This window comes from Mobula hypostoma, chromosome 4 (genome assembly GCF_963921235.1).
Source record: "Mobula hypostoma chromosome 4, sMobHyp1.1, whole genome shotgun sequence".
NCBI lineage: Eukaryota > Metazoa > Chordata > Chondrichthyes > Myliobatiformes > Myliobatidae > Mobula > Mobula hypostoma.
In genome coordinates, this window is record NC_086100.1 from 201,936,082 (window position 1) to 201,955,260 (window position 19,179).

The 19,179-nt window shown below is 46.0% G+C and overlaps 1 protein-coding gene across 1 annotated transcript in view; it reads left to right on the forward strand.

Moving 5' to 3' along the window:
- The window catches only part of LOC134345895 (dynactin subunit 1-like), a 133,499-nt gene that overhangs the window by 25,220 nt on the left and 89,100 nt on the right, over positions 1-19,179 (forward strand). The window contains exon 10 of the mRNA XM_063047237.1: positions 3,763-3,831. Within this exon, the coding sequence (XP_062903307.1) occupies positions 3,763-3,831 (69 nt within the window). The remainder of the gene's footprint in view (positions 1-3,762; positions 3,832-19,179) is intronic.

Here is a 19,179-nt window from a genome sequence, read left to right on the forward strand (position 1 = left end):
GTTTGCACACTAATCTCCTATGTGGGACCTTGTCAAAAGCCTTTTGAAAATCCAAATATACCACATCCACTGGTTCTCCCCTATCCACTCTACTAGTTACATCCTCAAAAAATTCTGAGATTCGTCAGACATGATTTTCCTTTCACAAATCCATGCTGACTTTGACCGATCATTTCTCCACTTTCCAAATGTGCTGTTATCACATCCTTGATAACTGACTCCAGCAGTTTCCCCACCACCGACGTTAGGCTAACCGGTCTATAATTCCCCGGTTTCTCTCTCCCTCCTTTTTTAAAAATTGGGGTTACATTAGCCACCCTCCAATCCTCAGGAACTAGTCCAGAATCTAACGAGTTTTGAAAAATTATCACTAATGCATCCACTATTTCTTGGGCTACTTCCTTAAGCACTCTAGGATGCAGACCATCTGGCCCTGGGGATTTATCTGCCTTCAATCCCTTCAATTTACCTAACACCACTTCCCTACTAACATGTATTTCACTCAGTTCCTCCATCTCACTGGACCCTCTGTCCCTTACTATTTCTGGAAGATTATTTATGTCCTCCTTAGTGAAGACAGAACCAAAGTAATCATTCAATTGGTCTGCCATGTCCTTGCTCCCCATAATCAATTCACCTGTTTCTGTCTGGAGGGGACCTACATTTGTCTTTACCAGTCTTTTCCTTTTTACATATCTATAAAAGCTTTTACAGTCCGTTTTTATGTTCTTTGCCAGTTTTCTCTCATAATCTTTTTTCCCCTTCCTAATTAAGCCCTTTGTCCTCCTCTGCTGAACTCTGAATTCCTCCCAGTCCTCAGGTGAGCCACTTTCTCTGGCTAATTTGTATGCTACTTCTTTGGAATTGATACTATCCCTAATTTCTCTTGTCAGCCACGGGTGCACTACCTTCCTTGATTTATTCTTTTGCCAAACTGGGATGAACAATTGTTGTAGTTCATCCATGCAACCTTTAAATGCTTGCCATTGCATATCCACCATCAATCCTTTAAGTGTCATTTGCCAGTCTATCTTAGCTAATTCACGTCTCATACCTTCAAAGTTCCCCTTCTTTAAGTTCAGAACCTTTGTTTCTGAATTAACTATGTCACTCTCCATCGTAATGAAGAAGTCGACCATATTATGGTCACTCTTACCCAAGGGGCCTCTCACGACAAGATCGCTAATTAACCCTTCCTCATTGCTCAAAACCCAGTCCAGAATAGCCTGCTCTGTAGTTGGTTCCTCGACATGTTGGTTCAAAAAACCATCCCGCATACATTCCAAGAAATCCTCTTCCTCAGCACCTTTACCAATTTGGTTCACCCAGTCTACATGTAGATTGAAGTCACCCATTATAACTGCTGTTCCTTTATTGCACACATTTCTAATTTCCTGTTTAATACCATCTCCGACCTCACTACTACTGTTAGGTGGCCTGTACACAACTCCCACCAGCGTCTTCTGCCCCTTAGTGTTACGCAGCTCTACCCATATCAATTCCACATCTTCCCGGCTTATGTCCTTCCTTTCTATTGCGTTAATCTCTTCTTTAACCAGCAACGCCACCCCACCTCCCCTTCCTTCATGTCTATCCCTCCTGAATATTGAATATCCCTGAACGTTGAGCTCCCATCCCTGGTCACCCTGGAGCCATGTCTCTGTGATCCCAACTATATCATAATCATTAATAACAATCTGCACTTTCAATTCATCCACCTTATTACGAATGCTCCTTGCATTGACACATAAAGCCTTCAGGCGCTCTTTTACAACTCTCTTAGCCCTTGTACAATTATGTTGAAAAGTGGCCCTTTTTAATGCTTGCCCTGGATTTGTCGGCCTGCCACTTTTACTTTTCTCCTTTGTACTTTTTGCTTCTACCCTCACTTTACACCCCTCTGTCTCTCTGCACTGGTTCCCATCCCTCTATTGTGAACTAACCTCCTCACGGCTAGCCTCTTTAATTTGATTCCCACCCCCCAACCATTCTAGTTTAAAGTCACCTCAGTAGCCCCCGCTAATCTCCCCGCCAGGATATTGGTCCCCCTAGGATTCAAGTGTAACCCGTCCTTTTTGTACAGGTCACGCCTGCGCCAAAAGAGGTCCCAATGATCCAAAAACTTTAATCCCTGCCCCCTGCTCCAATCCCTCAGCCACGCATTTATCCTCCACCTCATCGCATTCCTACTCTCACTGTCGCGTGGCACAGGCAGTAATCCCGAGATTACTACCTTAGCGGTCCTTTTTCTCAACTCCCTTCCTAGCTCCCTATATTCTCCTTTCAGGACCTCATCCCTTTTCCTACCTATGTCATTGGTACCTATATGTCCCACTCCCTTTAAACCTCCTGGGAGCCCATTTCCCACTCCCTTTAAACCTACCGGGACCCCATTTCCCACTCCCTTTAAACATACCGAAACCCCATTTCCCACTCCGTTTAAACCAACCGGGAGCCCATTTCCCACTCCCTTTAAACCTACCGGGACCCCATTTCCCACTCCATTTAAACCTACCGGGACCCCATTTCCCACTCCATTTAAACCTACCGGGACCCCATTTCCCACTCAATTTAAACCTACCGGGACCCCATTTCCCACTCCATTTAAACCTACCGGGACCCCATTTCCCACTCCCTTTAAACCTACCAGGACCCCATTTCCCACTCCATTTAAACCTACCGGGACCCCATTTCCCACTCCCTTTAAACCTACCGGGACCCCATTTCCCACTCCATTTAAACCTACTGGGAGCCCATTTCCCACTCCCTTTAAACCTACCGGGACCCCATTTCCCACTCCCTTTAAACCTACCGGGAGCCCATTTCCCACTCCCTTTAAACCAACCGGGACCCCATTTCCCACTCCCTTTAAACATACCGAAACCCCATTTCCCACTCCGTTTAAACCTACCGGGAGCCCATTTCCCACTCCCTTTAAACCTACCGGGACCCCATTTCCCACTCGATTTAAACCTACCGGGACCCCATTTCCCACTCCATTTAAACCTACCGGGACCCCATTTCCCACTCCATTTAAACCTACCGGGACCCCATTTCCCACTCCCTTTAAACCTACCGGGACCCCATTTCCCACTCCCTTTAAAGCTACTGGGACCCCATTTCCCACTCCATTTAAACATACCGGGACCCCATTCCCCACTCCATTTAAACCAACCGGGACCCCATTCCCCCCTCCCATTGGACCCAGGGGACCTCATTTCTCTCTCCCTCTGCCACCCCCAGTAGAACCCACCAGGGCCCTGTTCTCCCCTCCCGTTGAACCCACTGGGACTTCATCTCCCACTCCCAGCTCGCATCATACAGCCCTTTCACTGCTGCACGCCCCATTGCCTTTTACCTACAGTCCCTGATCCCCACCCTCACCACCAACCCTCGTCTGTGAATTCAGTCACTGACTCCCTCTGGAGACTGTGTCCCACAATGTCCCCCTACCCTCTACCGCATAAACGCCCACGTCACAATGTGACCGGGTGAGGTGGGGGGGGGGTCAGTCTGTGTATAACAGTGTCCTACTACCCACCCCCCCAATAAACTCTCATATTGTTGTGTGACCGACGTGGCGGTGGGACACAAACCGACCCACACGTCCACACACCACACCCCCCAGGTAAATGCCAATGTCACAGTATGTCTGATGGGTGGTGAGGAGGGGGTCAGTCTGTGCCCCAGGGTAAACACGTTGCATTCAGCATCTCTGGGCCTGGAGGGGATGGGTGAGTGATGGTTTCTCTCCTCTCACAGCACCTGTACAGCATCCACCTGGCAGATCAGACTGAGGACTGCACCCTGCAGCTGGCCGACCACATCAAGGTAAGAGCCTCTTCAGCACTGCTTCTCCATGCATAAATTCTCCCTCCTTCCCTCTGTTGCCCCCAGCTCGTTCCCCACGCCTCTCCCTCCCTTCCCTGCCCCTCCCTCCCTCCCTCCCTCAACACGTTGCAGGAGCGTGCTCAACATTTCAACCGCACTTCAGTAGCTTCACAGGTCATTATGTTACACACAGCAGGGAATGGGAAGCTGAACGTTTGTGTTGACTGGTGTTTATACACAGGAAACGTGAAGCAAAACGGTTTGTGTTGACTGTGGTGTTTATACACAGGGAACGGGAAGCTGAATGGTTTGTGTTGACTGGTGTTTATTCACAGGAAACGGGAAGCTGAACGGTTTGTGTTGACTGGTGTTTATACACAGGAAACGTGAAGCTAACGGTTTGTGTTGACTGTGGTGTTTATACACAGGGAACGGGAAGCTGAACGGTTTGTGTTGACTGGTGTTTATTCACAGGAAACGGGAAGCTGAACGGTTTGTGTTGACTGTGGTGTTTATACACAGGAAACGGGAAGCTGAACGGTTTGTGTTGACTGTGGTGTTTATACACAGGAAACGGGAAGCTGTTTGTGTTGATATACACAGGAACGGAAGCTGAACGGTTTGTGTTGACTGGTGTTTATACACAGCTGAACTGAACAGTTTGTGTTGACTGGTGTTTATACACAGGAACGAACTGAACGGTTTGTGTACGGGTGTTTTGAACGGTTTGTGTTGACTGGTGTTTATACACAGGGAACGTGAAGCTGAACGGTTTGTGTTGACTGTGGTGTTTATACACAGGGAACGTGAAGCTGAACGGTTTGTGTTGACTGTGGTGTTTATACACAGGGAACGTGAAGCTGAACGGTTTGTGTTGACTGGGTGTTTATACACAGGGAACGGGAAGCTGAACGGTTTGTGTTGACTGTGGTGTTTATACACAGGGAACGTGAAGCTGAACAGTTTGTGTTGACTGGTGTTTATACACAGGGAACGGGAAGCTGAACGGTTTGTGTTGACTGTGGTGTTTATACACAGGGAACGTGAAGCTGAACGCTTTGTGTTGACTGTGGTGTTTATACACAGGGAACGTGAAGCTGAACGGTTTGTGTTGACTGGTGTTTATACACAGGGAACGTGAAGCTGAACGGTTTGTGTTGACTGGTGTTTATACACAGGGAACGGGAAGCTGAACGGTTTGTGTTGACTGGTGTTTATACAGAGGGAACGGGAAGCTGAACGGTTTGTGTTGACTGTGGTGTTTAAACACGGGGAACGTGAAGCTGAACGGTTTGTGTTACTTGGTGTTTATACACAGGGAACGTGAAGCTGAACGCTTTGTGTTGACTGTGGTGTTTATACACAGGGAACGGGAAGCTGAACGGTTTGTGTTGACTGTGGTGTTTATACACAGAGAACGTGAAGCTGAACGGTTTGTGTTGACTGTGGTGTTTATACACAGGGAACGGGAAGCTGAACGGTTTGTGTTGACTGTGGTGTTTATACACAGGGAACGTGAAGCTGAACGGTTTGTGTTGACTGGTGTTTATACACAGGGAACGGGAAGCTGAACGGTTTGTGTTGACTGGTGTTTATACACAGGAAACGTGAAGCTGTACGGTTTGTGTTGACTGGTGTTTATACACAGGAACGGAAGCTGAACGGTTTGTTTGACTGTTGTTTATAACAGGGAAGGAAGCTTGACTGTGTGTTTATACACAGGGAACGGTTTGTGTTGACTGGTGTTTATACACAGGAAACGTGAAGCTGAACGGTTTGTGTTGACTGGTGTTTATACACAGGGAACGGGAAGCTGAACGGTTTGTGTTGACTGGTGTTTATACACAGGGAACGTGAAGCTGAACGGTTTGTGTTGACTGTGGTGTTTATACACAGGGAACGGGAAGCTGAACGGTTTGTGTTGACTGGTGTTTATACACAGGGAACGTGAAGCTGAACGGTTTGTGTTGACTGTGGTGTTTATACACAGGGAACGTGAAGCTGAACGGTTTGTGTTGACTGTGGTGTTTATACACAGGGAACGTGAAGCTGAACGGTTTGTGTTGACTGTGGTGTTTATACACAGGGAACGTGAAGCTGAACGGTTTGTGTTGACTGTGGTGTTTATACACAGGGAACGGGAAGCTGAACGGTTTGTGTTGACTGGTGTTTATACACAGGGAACGTGAAGCTGAACAGTTTGTGTTGACTGGTGTTTATACACAGGGAACGGGAAGCTGAACGGTTTGTGTTGACTGTGGTGTTTATACACAGGGAACGGGAAGCTGAACGGTTTGTGTTGACTGTGGTGTTTATACACAGGGAACGTGAAGCTGAACGGTTTGTGTTTTATACACAGGGAACGTGAAGCTGAACGCTTTGTGTTGACTGTGGTGTTTATACACAGGGAACGGGAAGCTGAACGGTTTGTGTTGACTGTGGTGTTTATACACGGGAACGTGAAGCTGAACGGTTTGTGTTGACTGTGGTGTTTATACACAGGGAACGGGAAGCTGAACGGTTTGTGTTGACTGTGGTGTTTATACACAGGGAACGTGAAGCTGAACGCTTTGTGTTGACTGTGGTGTTTATACACAGGGAACGTGAAGCTGAACGGTTTGTGTTGACCTGAACGGTTTGTGTTGACTGTGGTGTTTATACACAGGGAACGTGAAGCTGAACGGTTTGTGTTGACTGGTGTTTATACACAGGGAACGTGAAGCTGAACGGTTTGTGTTGACTGGTGTTTATACACAGGGAACGTGAAGCTGAACGGTTTGTGTTGACTGTGGTGTTTATACACAGAAAAGGTGAAGCTGAACGGTTTGTGTTGACTGTGGTGTTTATACACAGGGAAATGTGAAGCTGAACGGTTTGTGTTGACTGTGGTGTTTATACACAGGAAACGGGAAGCTGAACGGTTTGTGTTGACTGTGGTGTTTATACACAGGGAAATGTGAAGCTGAACGGTTTGTGTTGACTTGTGGTGTTTATACACAGGTAACGTGAAGCTAAACGGTTTCTGTTGACTGCTGTTTATACTTAGGGAACGTGAAGCTGAACGGTTTGTGTTTTATACACAGGGAACGTGAAGCTGAATGCTTTGTGTTGACTGTGGTGTTTATTCACAGGGAACGGGAAGCTGAACGGTTTGTGTTGACTGTGGTGTTTCTACACAGAGAACGTGAAGCTGAACGGTTTGTGTTTTATACACAGGGAACGTGAAGCTGAACGCTTTGTGTTGACTGTGGTGTTTATACACGGAACGTGAAGCTGAACGGTTTGTGTTGACTGTGGTGTTTATACACAGGAAACGTGAAGCTGAACAGTTTGTGTTGACTGTGGTGTTTATACACAGGGAACGTGAAGCTGAACGGTTTGTGTTGACTGGTGTTTATACACAGGGAACAGAAAGCTGAACGGTTTGTGTTGACTGGTGTTTATACACAGGGAACGGGAAGCTGAACAGTTTGTGTTGACTAGTGTTTATACACAGGAAACGTGAAGCTGAACGGTTTGTGTTGTCTGGTGTTTATACACAGGGAACGTGAAGCTGAACAGTTTGTGTTGACTGGTGTTTATACACAGGGAACGGGAAGCTGAACGGTTTGTGTTGACTGTGGTGTTTATACACAGGGAACGGGAAGCTGAACGGTTTGTGTTGGCTGGTGTTTATACACAGGAAACGGGAAGCTGAACGGTTTGTGTTGGCTGGTGTTTATACCCAGGGAACGTGAAGCTGAACGCTTTGTGTTGACTGTGGTGTTTATACACAGGAAACGGGAAGCTGAACGGTTTGTGTTGACTGTTGTTTATACACAGGGACGGGAAGTTGAACGGTTTGTGTTGACTGGTGTTTATACACAGGGAACGTGAAGCTGAATGGTTTGTGTTGACTGTGGTGTTAATACACAGGGAACGTGAAGCAGAACGGTTTGTGTTGACTGTGGTGTTTATACACAGGGAACGTGAAGCTGAACCGTTTGTGTTACCTAGAAACATAGAAACATAGAAAATAGGTGCAGGAGTAGGCCATTCGGCCCTTCGAGTCTGCACCGCCATTTATGATGATCATGGCTGATCATCCAACTCAGAACCCCGCCCCAGCCTTCCCTCCATACCCCCTGAACGGTTTGTGTTGACTGTGGTGTTTATACACAGGAAACGTGAAGCTGAACGGTTTGTGTTGGCTGGTGTTTATACATAGGGAACATGAAGCTGTACGGTTTGTGTTGGCTGGTGTTTATACACAGGGAACGGGAAGCTGAACGGTTTGTGTTGACTGTGGTGTTTATACACAGGGAACGTGAAGCTGAACGCTTTGTGTTGACTGTGGTGTTTATACACAGGGAACGGGAAGCTGAACGCTTTGTCTTGACTGTGGTGTATATACACGGGGAACATGTCGCTGAACGGTTTGTGTTGACTGTGGTGTTTATACACAGGGAACGTGAAGCTGAACGGTTTGTGTTGACTGTGGTGTTTATACACAGGGAACAGGAAGCTGAACGGTTTGTGTTGACTGGTGTTTATACACAGGGAACGTAAAGCTGAACGGTTTGTGTTGACTGTGGTGTTTATACACAGGGAACGGGAAGCTGAACGGTTTGTGTTGACTGGTGTTTAAACACAGGAAACGTGAAGTTGAACGGTTTGTGTTGGCTGGTGTTTATACATAGGGAATGTGAAGCTGACCGGTTTGTGTTTGTGGTATTTATACACAGGGAACGTGAAGCTGAACGCTTTGTGTTGACTGTGGTGTTTATACACGGGGAACATGAAGCTGAACGGTTTGTTTTGACTGGTGTTAATACACAGGGAACGGGAAGCTGAACGGTTTGTGTTGACTGGTGTTTATACACAGGAAAGGTGAAGCTGTACGGTTTGTGTTGACTGTGGTGTTTATACACAGGGAACGTGAAGCTGAACGGTTTGTGTTGACTGTGGTGTTTATACACAGGGAAATGTGAAGCTGAACGGTTTGTGTTGATTGTGGAGTTTATACACAGGAAACGGGAAGCTGAACGGTTTGTGTTGTCTGGTGTTTATACACAGAGAACGGGAAGCTGAACGGTTTCTGTTGACTGCTGTTTATACTTAGGGAATGTGAAGCTGAACAGTTTGTGTTTTATACACAGGGAACGTGAAGCTGAACGGTTTGTGTTGACTGGTGTTTATACACAGGGAACGGGAAGCTGAACGGTTTGTGTTGACTGTGGTGTTTATACACAGGGAACGTGAAGCTGAACGGTTTATGACTGTGGTGTTTATACACAGGAAACGTGAAGCTGAACAGTTTGTGCTCACTGTGGTGTTTATACACAGGAAACGGGAAGCTGAACGGTTTGTGTTGACTGTGGTGTTTATACACAGGGAACGTGAAGCTGAACAGTTTGTGTTGACTGGTGTTTATACACAGGGAACGTGAAGCTGAACGGTTTGTGTTGACTGGTGTTTATACACAGGAAAGGTGAAGCTGTACGGTTTGTGTTGACTGTGGTGTTTATACACAGAAAAGGTGAAGCTGAACGGTTTGTGTTGACTGTGGTGTTTATACACAGGGAAATGTGAAGCTGAACGGTTTGTGTTGATTGTGGAGTTTATACACAGGAAACGGGAAGCTGAACGGTTTGTGTTGACTGTGGTGTTTATACACAGGGAAATGTGAAGCTGAACGGTTTGTGTTGATTGTGGAGTTTATACACAGGAAACGTGAAGCTAAACGGTTTCTGTTGACTGCTGTTTATACTTAGGGAATGTGAAGCTGAACAGTTTGTGTTTTATACACAGGGAACGTGAAGCTGAATGCTTTGTGTTGACTGTGGTGTTTATACACAGGGAACGGGAAGCTGAACGCTTTGTGTTGACTGTGGTGTTTATACACGGGGAACATGTAGCTGAACAGTTTGTGTTGGCTGGTGTTTATACACAGGGAACGGGAAGCTGAACGCTTTGTGTTGACTGTGGTGTTTATACACATGAAATGGGAAGCTGAACAGTTTGTGTTGACTGGTGTTTATACACAGGGAACAGGAAGCTGAACGGTTTGTGAAGACTGGTGTTTATACACAGGGAACGTGAAGTTGAACGGTCTGTGTTGACTGGTGTTTATACACAGGGAACAGAAAGCTGAACGGTTTGTGTTGACTGGTGTTTATACACAGGGAACATGAAGCTGAACAGTTTGTGTTGACTAGTGTTTATACACAGGAAACGTGAAGCTGAACGGTTTGTGTTGTCTGGTGTTTATACACAGGGAACGGGAAGCTGAACGGTTTGTGTTGTCTGGTGTTTATACACAGGGAACGGGAAGCTGAACGGTTTGTGTTGACTGGTGTTTATACACAGGGAACGGGAAGCTGAACGGTTTGTGTTGACTGTGGTGTTTATACACAGGGAACGTGAAGCTGAACGGTTTGTGTTGACTGTGGTGTTTATACACAGGGAACGTGAAGCTGAACGGTTTGTGTTGACTGGTGTTTATACACAGGAAACGTGAAGCTAAACTGTTTGTGTTGACTGTGGTGTTTATATACAGGGAACGGGAAGCTGAACGGTTTGTGTTGACTGGTGTTTAAACACAGGAAACGTGAAGTTCAACGGTTTGTGTTGGCTGGTGTTTATACCCAGGGAACGTGAAGCTGAACGCTTTGTGTTGACTGTGGTGTTTATACACAGGAAACGGGAAGCTGAACGGTTTGTGTTGACTGTTGTTTATACACAGGGACGGGAAGTTGAACGGTTTGTGTTGACTGGTGTTTATACACAGGGAACGTGAAGCTGAATGGTTTGTGTTGACTGTGGTGTTAATACACAGGGAACGTGAAGCAGAACGGTTTGTGTTGACTGTGGTGTTTATACACAGGGAACGTGAAGCTGAACCGTTTGTGTTACCTAGAAACATAGAAACATAGAAAATAGGTGCAGGAGTAGGCCATTCGGCCCTTCGAGTCTGCACCGCCATTTATTATGATCATGGCTGATCATCCAACTCAGAACCCCGCCCCAGCCTTCCCTCCATACCCCCTGAACGGTTTGTGTTGACTGTGGTGTTTATACACAGGAAACGTGAAGCTGAACGGTTTGTGTTGGCTGGTGTTTATACATAGGGAACATGAAGCTGTACGGTTTGTGTTGGCTGGTGTTTATACACAGGGAATGGGAAGCTGAACGGTTTGTGTTGACTGTGGTGTATATACACGGGGAACATGTAGCTGAACGGTTTGTGTTGACTGTGGTGTTTATACACAGGGAACGTGAAGCTGAACGGTTTGTGTTGACTGTGGTGTTTATACACAGGGAACAGGAAGCTGAACGGTTTGTGTTGACTGGTGTTTATACACAGGGAACGTGAAGCTGAACAGTTTGTGTTGACTGGTGTTTATACACAGGGAACGGGAAGCTGAACGGTTTGTGTTGACTGTGGTGTTTATACACAGGGAACGTGAAGCTGAACGGTTTGTGTTGACTGTGGTGTTTATACACAGGGAACGTGAAGCTGAACAGTTTGTGCTGACTGTGGTGTTTATACACAGGAAACGGGAAGCTGAACGGTTTGTGTTGACTGTGGTGTTTATACACAGGGAACGTGAAGCTGAACAGTTTGTGTTGACTGGTGTTTATACACAGGGAACGTGAAGCTGAACGGTTTGTGTTGACTGGTGTTTATACACAGGGAACGTGAAGCTGAACGGTTTGTGTTGACTGTGGTGTTTATACACAGGGAACGTGAAGCTGAACGGTTTGTGTTGACTGTGGTGTTTATACACAGGGAAATGTGAAGCTGAACGGTTTGTGTTGATTGTGGAGTTTATACACAGGAAACGGGAAGCTGAACGGTTTGTGTTGACTGTGGTGTTTATACACAGGAAACGTGAAGCTAAACGGTTTCTGTTGACTGCTGTTTATACTTAGGGAATGTGAAGCTGAACAGTTTGTGTTTTATACACAGGGAACGTGAAGCTGAATGCTTTGTGTTGACTGTGGTGTTTATACACAGGGAACGGGAAGCTGAACGCTTTGTGTTGACTGTGGTGTTTATACACAGGGAACATGTAGCTGAACAGTTTGTGTTCGCTGGTGTTTATACACAGGGAACGGGAAGCTGAACGCTTTGTGTTGACTGTGGTGTTTATACACATGAAATGGGAAGCTGAACAGTTTGTGTTGACTGGTGTTTATACACAGGAAACGTGAATCTGAACAGTTTTTTTTGTCTGGTGTTTATACACAGGGAACGGGAAGCTGAACGGTTTGTGTTGACTGGTGTTTATACACGGAACGGGAAGCTGAACGGTTTGTGTTGACTGGTGTTTATACACAGGGAACGTGAAGCTGAACGGTTTGTGTTGACTGTGGTGTTTATACACAGGGAACGTGAAGCTGAACGGTTTGTGTTGACTGGTGTTTATACACAGGAAACGTGAAGCTAAACGGTTTGTGTTGACTGTGGTGTTTATACACAGGGAACGGGAAGCTTAACAGTTTTTGTTGACTGGTGTTTAAACACAGGAAATGTGAAGTTCAACGGTTTGTGTTGGCTGGTGTTTATACCCAGGGAACGTGAAGCTGAACGCTTTGTGTTGACTGTGGTGTTTATACACAGGAAACGGGAAGCTGAACGGTTTGTGTTGACTGGTGTTTATACACAGGGACGGGAAGTTGAACGGTTTGTGTTGACTGGTGTTTATACACAGGGAACGTGAAGCTGAATGGTTTGTGTTGACTGTGGTGTTAATACACAGGGAACGTGAAGCAGAACGGTTTGTGTTGACTGTGGTGTTTATACACAGGGAACGTGAAGCTGAACCGTTTGTGTTACCTGGAAACATAGAAAGATAGAAAATAGGTGCAGGAGTAGGCCATTCGGCCCTTCGAGTCTGCACCGCCATTTATTATGATCATGGCTGATCATCCAACTCAGAACCCCGCCCCAGCCTTCCCTCCATACCCCCTGAACGGTTTGTGTTGACTGTGGTGTTTATACACAGGAAACGTGAAGCTGAACGGTTTGTGTTGGCTGGTGTTTATACATAGGGAACATGAAGCTGTACGGTTTGTGTTGGCTGGTGTTTATACACAGGGAACGGGAAGCTGAACGGTTTGTGTTGACTGTGGTGTTTATACACAGGGAACGTGAAGCTGAACGGTTTGTGTTGACTGTGGTGTTTATACACAGGGAACGTGAAGCTGAACGGTTTGTGTTGACTGTGGTGTTTATACACAGGGAACAGGAAGCTGAACGGTTTGTGTTGACTGGTGTTTATACACAGGGAACGTGAAGCTGAACGGTTTGTGTTGTCTGGTGTTTATACACAGGGAACGGGAAGCTGAACGGTTTGTGTTGACTGTGGTGTTTATACACAGGGAACGTGAAGCTGAACGGTTTGTGTTGACTGTGGTGTTTATACACAGGAAACGTGAAGCTGAACGGTTTGTGCTGACTGTGGTGTTTATACACAGGAAACGGGAAGCTGAACGGTTTGTGTTGACTGTGGTGTTTATACACAGGGAACGTGAAGCTGAACAGTTTGTGTTGACTGGTGTTTATACACAGGGAACGGGAAGCTGAACGGTTTGTGTTGACTGGTGTTTATACACAGGGAACGTGAAGCTGAACGGTTTGTGTTGACTGTGGTGTTTATACACAGGGAACGTGAAGCTGAACGGTTTGTGTTGACTGTGGTGTTTATACACAGGGAACGTGAAGCTGAACCGTTTGTGTTACCTGGAAACATAGAAACATAGAAAATAGGTGCAGGAGTAGGCCATTCGGCCCTTCGAGTCTGCACCGCCATTTATTATGATCATGGCTGATCATCCAACTCAGAACCCCGCCCCAGCCTTCCCTCCATACCCCCTGAATGGTTTGTGTTGTCTGTGGTGTTTATACACAGGAAACGTGAAGCTGAACGGTTTGTGTTGGCTGGTGTTTATACATAGGGAACATGAAGCTGTACGGTTTGTGTTGGCTGGTGTTTATACACAGGGAACGGGAAGCTGAACGGTTTGTGTTGACTGTGGTGTTTATACACGGAACGTGAAGCTGAACGCTTTGTGTTGACTGTGGTGTTTATACACAGGGAACGTGAAGCTGAACGGTTTGTGTTGACTGGTGTTTATACACAGGGAACGGGAAGCTGAACGCTTTGTGTTGACTGTGGTGTATATACACGGGGAACATGTAGCTGAACGGTTTGTGTTGACTGTGGTGTTTATACACAGGGAACGTGAAGCTGAACGGTTTGTGTTGACTGTGGTGTTTATACACAGGGAACAGGAAGCTGAACGGTTTGTGTTGACTGGTGTTTATACACAGGGAACGTGAAGGTGAACAGTTTGTGTTGACTGGTGTTTATACACAGGGAACGGGAAGCTGAACGGTTTGTGTTGACTGTGGTGTTTATACACAGGGAACGTGAAGCTGAACGGTTTATGACTGTGGTGTTTATACACAGGAAACGTGAAGCTGAACAGTTTGTGCTGACTGTGGTGTTTATACACAGGAAACGGGAAGCTGAACGGTTTGTGTTGACTGTGGTGTTTATACACAGGGAACGTGAAGCTGAACAGTTTGTGTTGACTGGTGTTTATACACAGGGAACGTGAAGCTGAACGGTTTGTGTTGACTGGTGTTTATACACAGGAAACGTGAAGGTGTACGGTTTGTGTTGACTGTGGTGTTTATACACGGGGAACGTGAAGCTGTGCGGTTTGTGTTGACTGTGGTGTTTATACACAGGGAACGGGAAGCTGAACGATTTGTGTTGACTGTGGTGTTTATACACGGGGAACATGCAGCTGAACGGTTTGTGTTGACTGGTGTTTATACACAGGAAATGTGAAGCTGAACGGTTTGTGTTGACTGTGGTGTTTATACACGGGGAACGGGAAGCTGAACAGTTTGTGTTGACTGTGGTGTTTATACACAGGAAACGGGAAGCTGAACGGTTTGTGTTGACTGGTGTTTATACACAGGGAACGTGAAGCTGAACAGTTTGTGTTGACTGTGGTGTTTATACACAGGGAACGTGAAGCTGAACAGTTTGTGTTGACTGTGGTGTTTATACACGGGGATCGTGAAGCTGAACAGTTTGTGTTGACTGCGGTGTTTATACACAGGGAACGTGAAGCTGAACGGTTTGTGTTGACTGTGGTGTTTATACACATGAAACGGGAAGCTGAACAGTTTGTGTTGACTGGTGTTTATACACAGGAAACGTGAAGTTGAACGGTTTGTGTTGGCTGGTGTTTATACATAGGGAATGTGAAGCTGAACGGTTTGTGTTTTATACACAGGGAACGTGAAGCTGAACGCTTTGTGTTGACTGCGGTGTTTATACACAGGGAACGTGAAGCTGAACGCTTTGTGTTGACTGTGGTGTTTATACACAGGGAACAGGAAGCTGAACGGTTTGTGTTGATTGGTGTTTATACACAGGAAACGTGAAGCTGTACGGTTTGTGTTGACTGTGGTGTTTATATACAGGAAACGGGAAGCTGAACGGTTTGTGTTGAATATGGTGTTTATACACAGGGAACGTGAAGCTGAACAGTTTGTGTTGACTGGTGTTTATACACAGGGAACGGAAAGCTGAACGGTTTGTGTTGACTGGTTTTTATACACAGGGAACGGGAAGCTGAACGGTTTGTGTTGACTGTGGTGTTTATACACAGGGAACGTGAAGCTGAACGGTTTGTGTTGACTGGTGTTTATACACATGGAACGTGAAGCTGAACTGTTTGTGTTGACTGGTGTTTATACACAGGGAACGTGAAGCTGAATGGTTTGTGTTGACTGTTGTGTTTATACACAGGAAATGTGAAGCTGAACGGTTTGTGTTGACTGGTGTTTATACACAGGAAACGTGAAGCTGAACGGTTTGTGTTGACTGTTGTGTTTATACACAGGAAACGTGAAGCTGAACGGTTTGTGTTGACTGGTGTTTATACACAGGAAACGTGAAGCTGTACGGTTTGTGTTGACTGTGGTGTTTGTACACAGGAAACGTGAAGCTGAACGGTTTGTGCTGACTGTGGTGTTTATACACAGGAAACGGGAAGCTGAACGGTTTGTGTTGACTGTGGTGTTTATACACAGGGAACGTGAAGCTGAACGGTTTGTGTTGACTGGTGTTTATACACAGGGAACGGGAAGCTGAACGGTTTGTGTTGACTGGTGTTTATACACGGGGAACGGGAAGCTAAACGGTTTGTGTTGACTGTGGTGTTTATACACAGGGAACGGGAAGCTTAACAGTTTTTGTTGACTGGTGTTTAAACACAGGAAATGTGAAGTTCAACGGTTTGTGTTGGCTGGTGTTTATACCCAGGGAACGTGAAGCTGAACGCTTTGTGTTGACTGTGGTGTTCATACACAGGAAACGGGAAGCTGAACGGTTTGTGTTGACTGGTGTTTATACACAGGGACGGGAAGTTGAACGGTTTGTGTTGACTGGTGTTTATACACAGGGAACGTGAAGCTGAATGGTTTGTGTTGACTGTGGTGTTAATACACAGGGAACGTGAAGCTGAACGGTTTGTGTTGACTGTGGTGTTTATACACAGGGAACGTGAAGCTGAACGGTTTGTGAAGACTGGTGTTTATACACAGGGAACGTGAAGTTGAACGGTCTGTGTTGACTGGTGTTTATACACAGGGAACAGAAAGCTGAACGGTTTGTGTTGACTGGTGTTTATACACAGGGAACATGAAGCTGAACAGTTTGTGTTGACTAGTGTTTATACACAGGAAACGTGAAGCTGAACGGTTTGTGTTGTCTGGTGTTTATACACAGGGAACGGGAAGCTGAACGGTTTGTGTTGTCTGGTGTTTATACACAGGGAACGGGAAGCTGAACGGTTTGTGTTGGCTGGTGTTTATACCCAGGGAACGTGAAGCTGAACGCTTTGTGTTGACTGTGGTGTTTATACACAGGAAACGGGAAGCTGAACGGTTTGTGTTGACTGTTGTTTATACACAGGGACGGGAAGTTGAACGGTTTGTGTTGACTGGTGTTTATACACAGGGAACGTGAAGCTGAATGGTTTGTGTTGACTGTGGTGTTAATACACAGGGAACGTGAAGCAGAACGGTTTGTGTTGACTGTGGTGTTTATACACAGGGAACGTGAAGCTGAACCGTTTGTGTTACCTCGAAACATAGAAACATAGAAAATAGGTGCAGGAGTAGGCCATTCGGCCCTTCGAGTCTGCACCGCCATTTATGATGATCATGGCTGATCATCCAACTCAGAACCCCGCCCCAGCCTTCCCTCCATACCCCCTGAACGGTTTGTGTTGACTGTGGTGTTTATACACAGGAAATGTGAAGCTGAACGGTTTGTGTTGGCTGGTGTTTATACATAGGGAACATGAAGCTGTACGGTTTGTGTTGGCTGGTGTTTATGCACAGGGAACGGGAAGCTGAACGGTTTGTGTTGACTGTGGTGTTTATACACAGGGAACGTGAAGCTGAACGCTTTGTGTTGACTGTGGTGTTTATACACAGGGAACGGGAAGCTGAACGCTTTGTCTTGACTGTGGTGTATATACACGGGGAACATGTCGCTGAACGGTTTGTGTTGACTGTGGTGTTTATACACAGGGAACGTGAAGCTGAACGGTTTGTGTTGACTGTGGTGTTTATACACAGGGAACAGGAAGCTGAACGGTTTGTGTTGACTGTGGTGTTTATACACAGGGAACGTGAAGCTGAACGGTTTGTGTTGACTGGTGTTTATACACAGGGAAACGTGAAGCTGAACGGTTTGTGTTGACTGTGGTGTTTATACACAGGAAACGGGAAGCTGAACGGTTTGTGTTGACTGTGGTGTTTATACACAGGGAACGTGAAGCTGAACAGTTTGTGTTGACTGTGGTGTTTATACACAGGGAACGTGAAGCTGAACGGTTTGTGTTGACTGGTGTTTATACACAGGAAACGTGAAGCTAAACGGTTTGTGTTGACTGTGGTGTTTATACACAGGTAACGGTGAAGCTGAACGGTTTGTGTTGACTGTGGTGTTTATACACAGGGAAATGTGAAGCTGAACGGTTTGTGTTGATTGTGGAGTTTATACACAGGAAACGGGAAGCTGAACGGTTTGTGTTGACTGTGGTGTTTATACACAGGAAACGTGAAGCTAAACGGTTTCTGTTGACTGCTGTTTATACTTAGGGAATGTGAAGCTGAACAGTTTGTGTTTTATACACAGGGAACGTGAAGCTGAATGCTTTGTGTTGACTGTGGTGTTTATACACAGGGAACGGGAAGCTGAACGGTTTGTGTTGACTGTGGTGTTTATACACAGGGAACAGTGTATCTAAACAGTTTGTGTTGACTGGTGTTTATACACAGGGAACGGGAAGCTGAACGGTTTGTGTTGACTGTGGTGTTTATACACAGGGAAATGGGAAGCTGAACAGTTTGTGTTGACTGGTGTTTATACACAGGAAACGTGAAGCTGAACGGTTTGTGTTGTCTGGTGTTTATACACAGGGAACGGGAAGCTGAACGGTTTGTGTTGACTGGTGTTTATACACGGAACGGGAAGCTGAACGGTTTGTGTTGACTGGTGTTTATACACAGGGAACGTGAAGCTGAACGGTTTGTGTTGACTGTGGTGTTTATACACAGGGAACGTGAAGCTGAACGGTTTGTGTTGACTGGTGTTTATACACAGGAAACGTGAAGCTAAACGGTTTGTGTTGACTGTGGTGTTTATACACAGGGAACGGGAAGCTTAACAGTTTTTGTTGACTGGTGTTTAAACACAGGAAATGTGAAGTTCAACGGTTTGTGTTGGCTGGTGTTTATACCCAGGGAACGTGAAGCTGAACGCTTTGTGTTGACTGTGGTGTTTATACACAGGAAACGGGAAGCTGAACGGTTTGTGTTGACTGGTGTTTATACACAGGGACGGGAAGTTGAACGGTTTGTGTTGACTGGTGTTTATACACAGGGAACGTGAAGCTGAATGGTTTGTGTTGACTGTGGTGTTAATACACAGGGAACGTGAAGCAGAACGGTTTGTGTTGACTGTGGTGTTTATACACAGGGAACGTGAAGCTGAACCGTTTGTGTTACCTGGAAACATAGAAACATAGAAAATAGGTGCAGGAGTAGGCCATTCGGCCCTTCGAGTCTGCACCGCCATTTATTATGATCATGGCTGATCATCCAACTCAGAACCCCGCCCCAGCCTTCCCTCCATACCCCCTGAACGGTTTGTGTTGTCTGTGGTGTTTATACACAGGAAACGTGAAGCTGAACGGTTTGTGTTGGCTGGTGTTTATACATAGGGAACATGAAGCTGTACGGTTTGTGTTGGCTGGTGTTTATACACA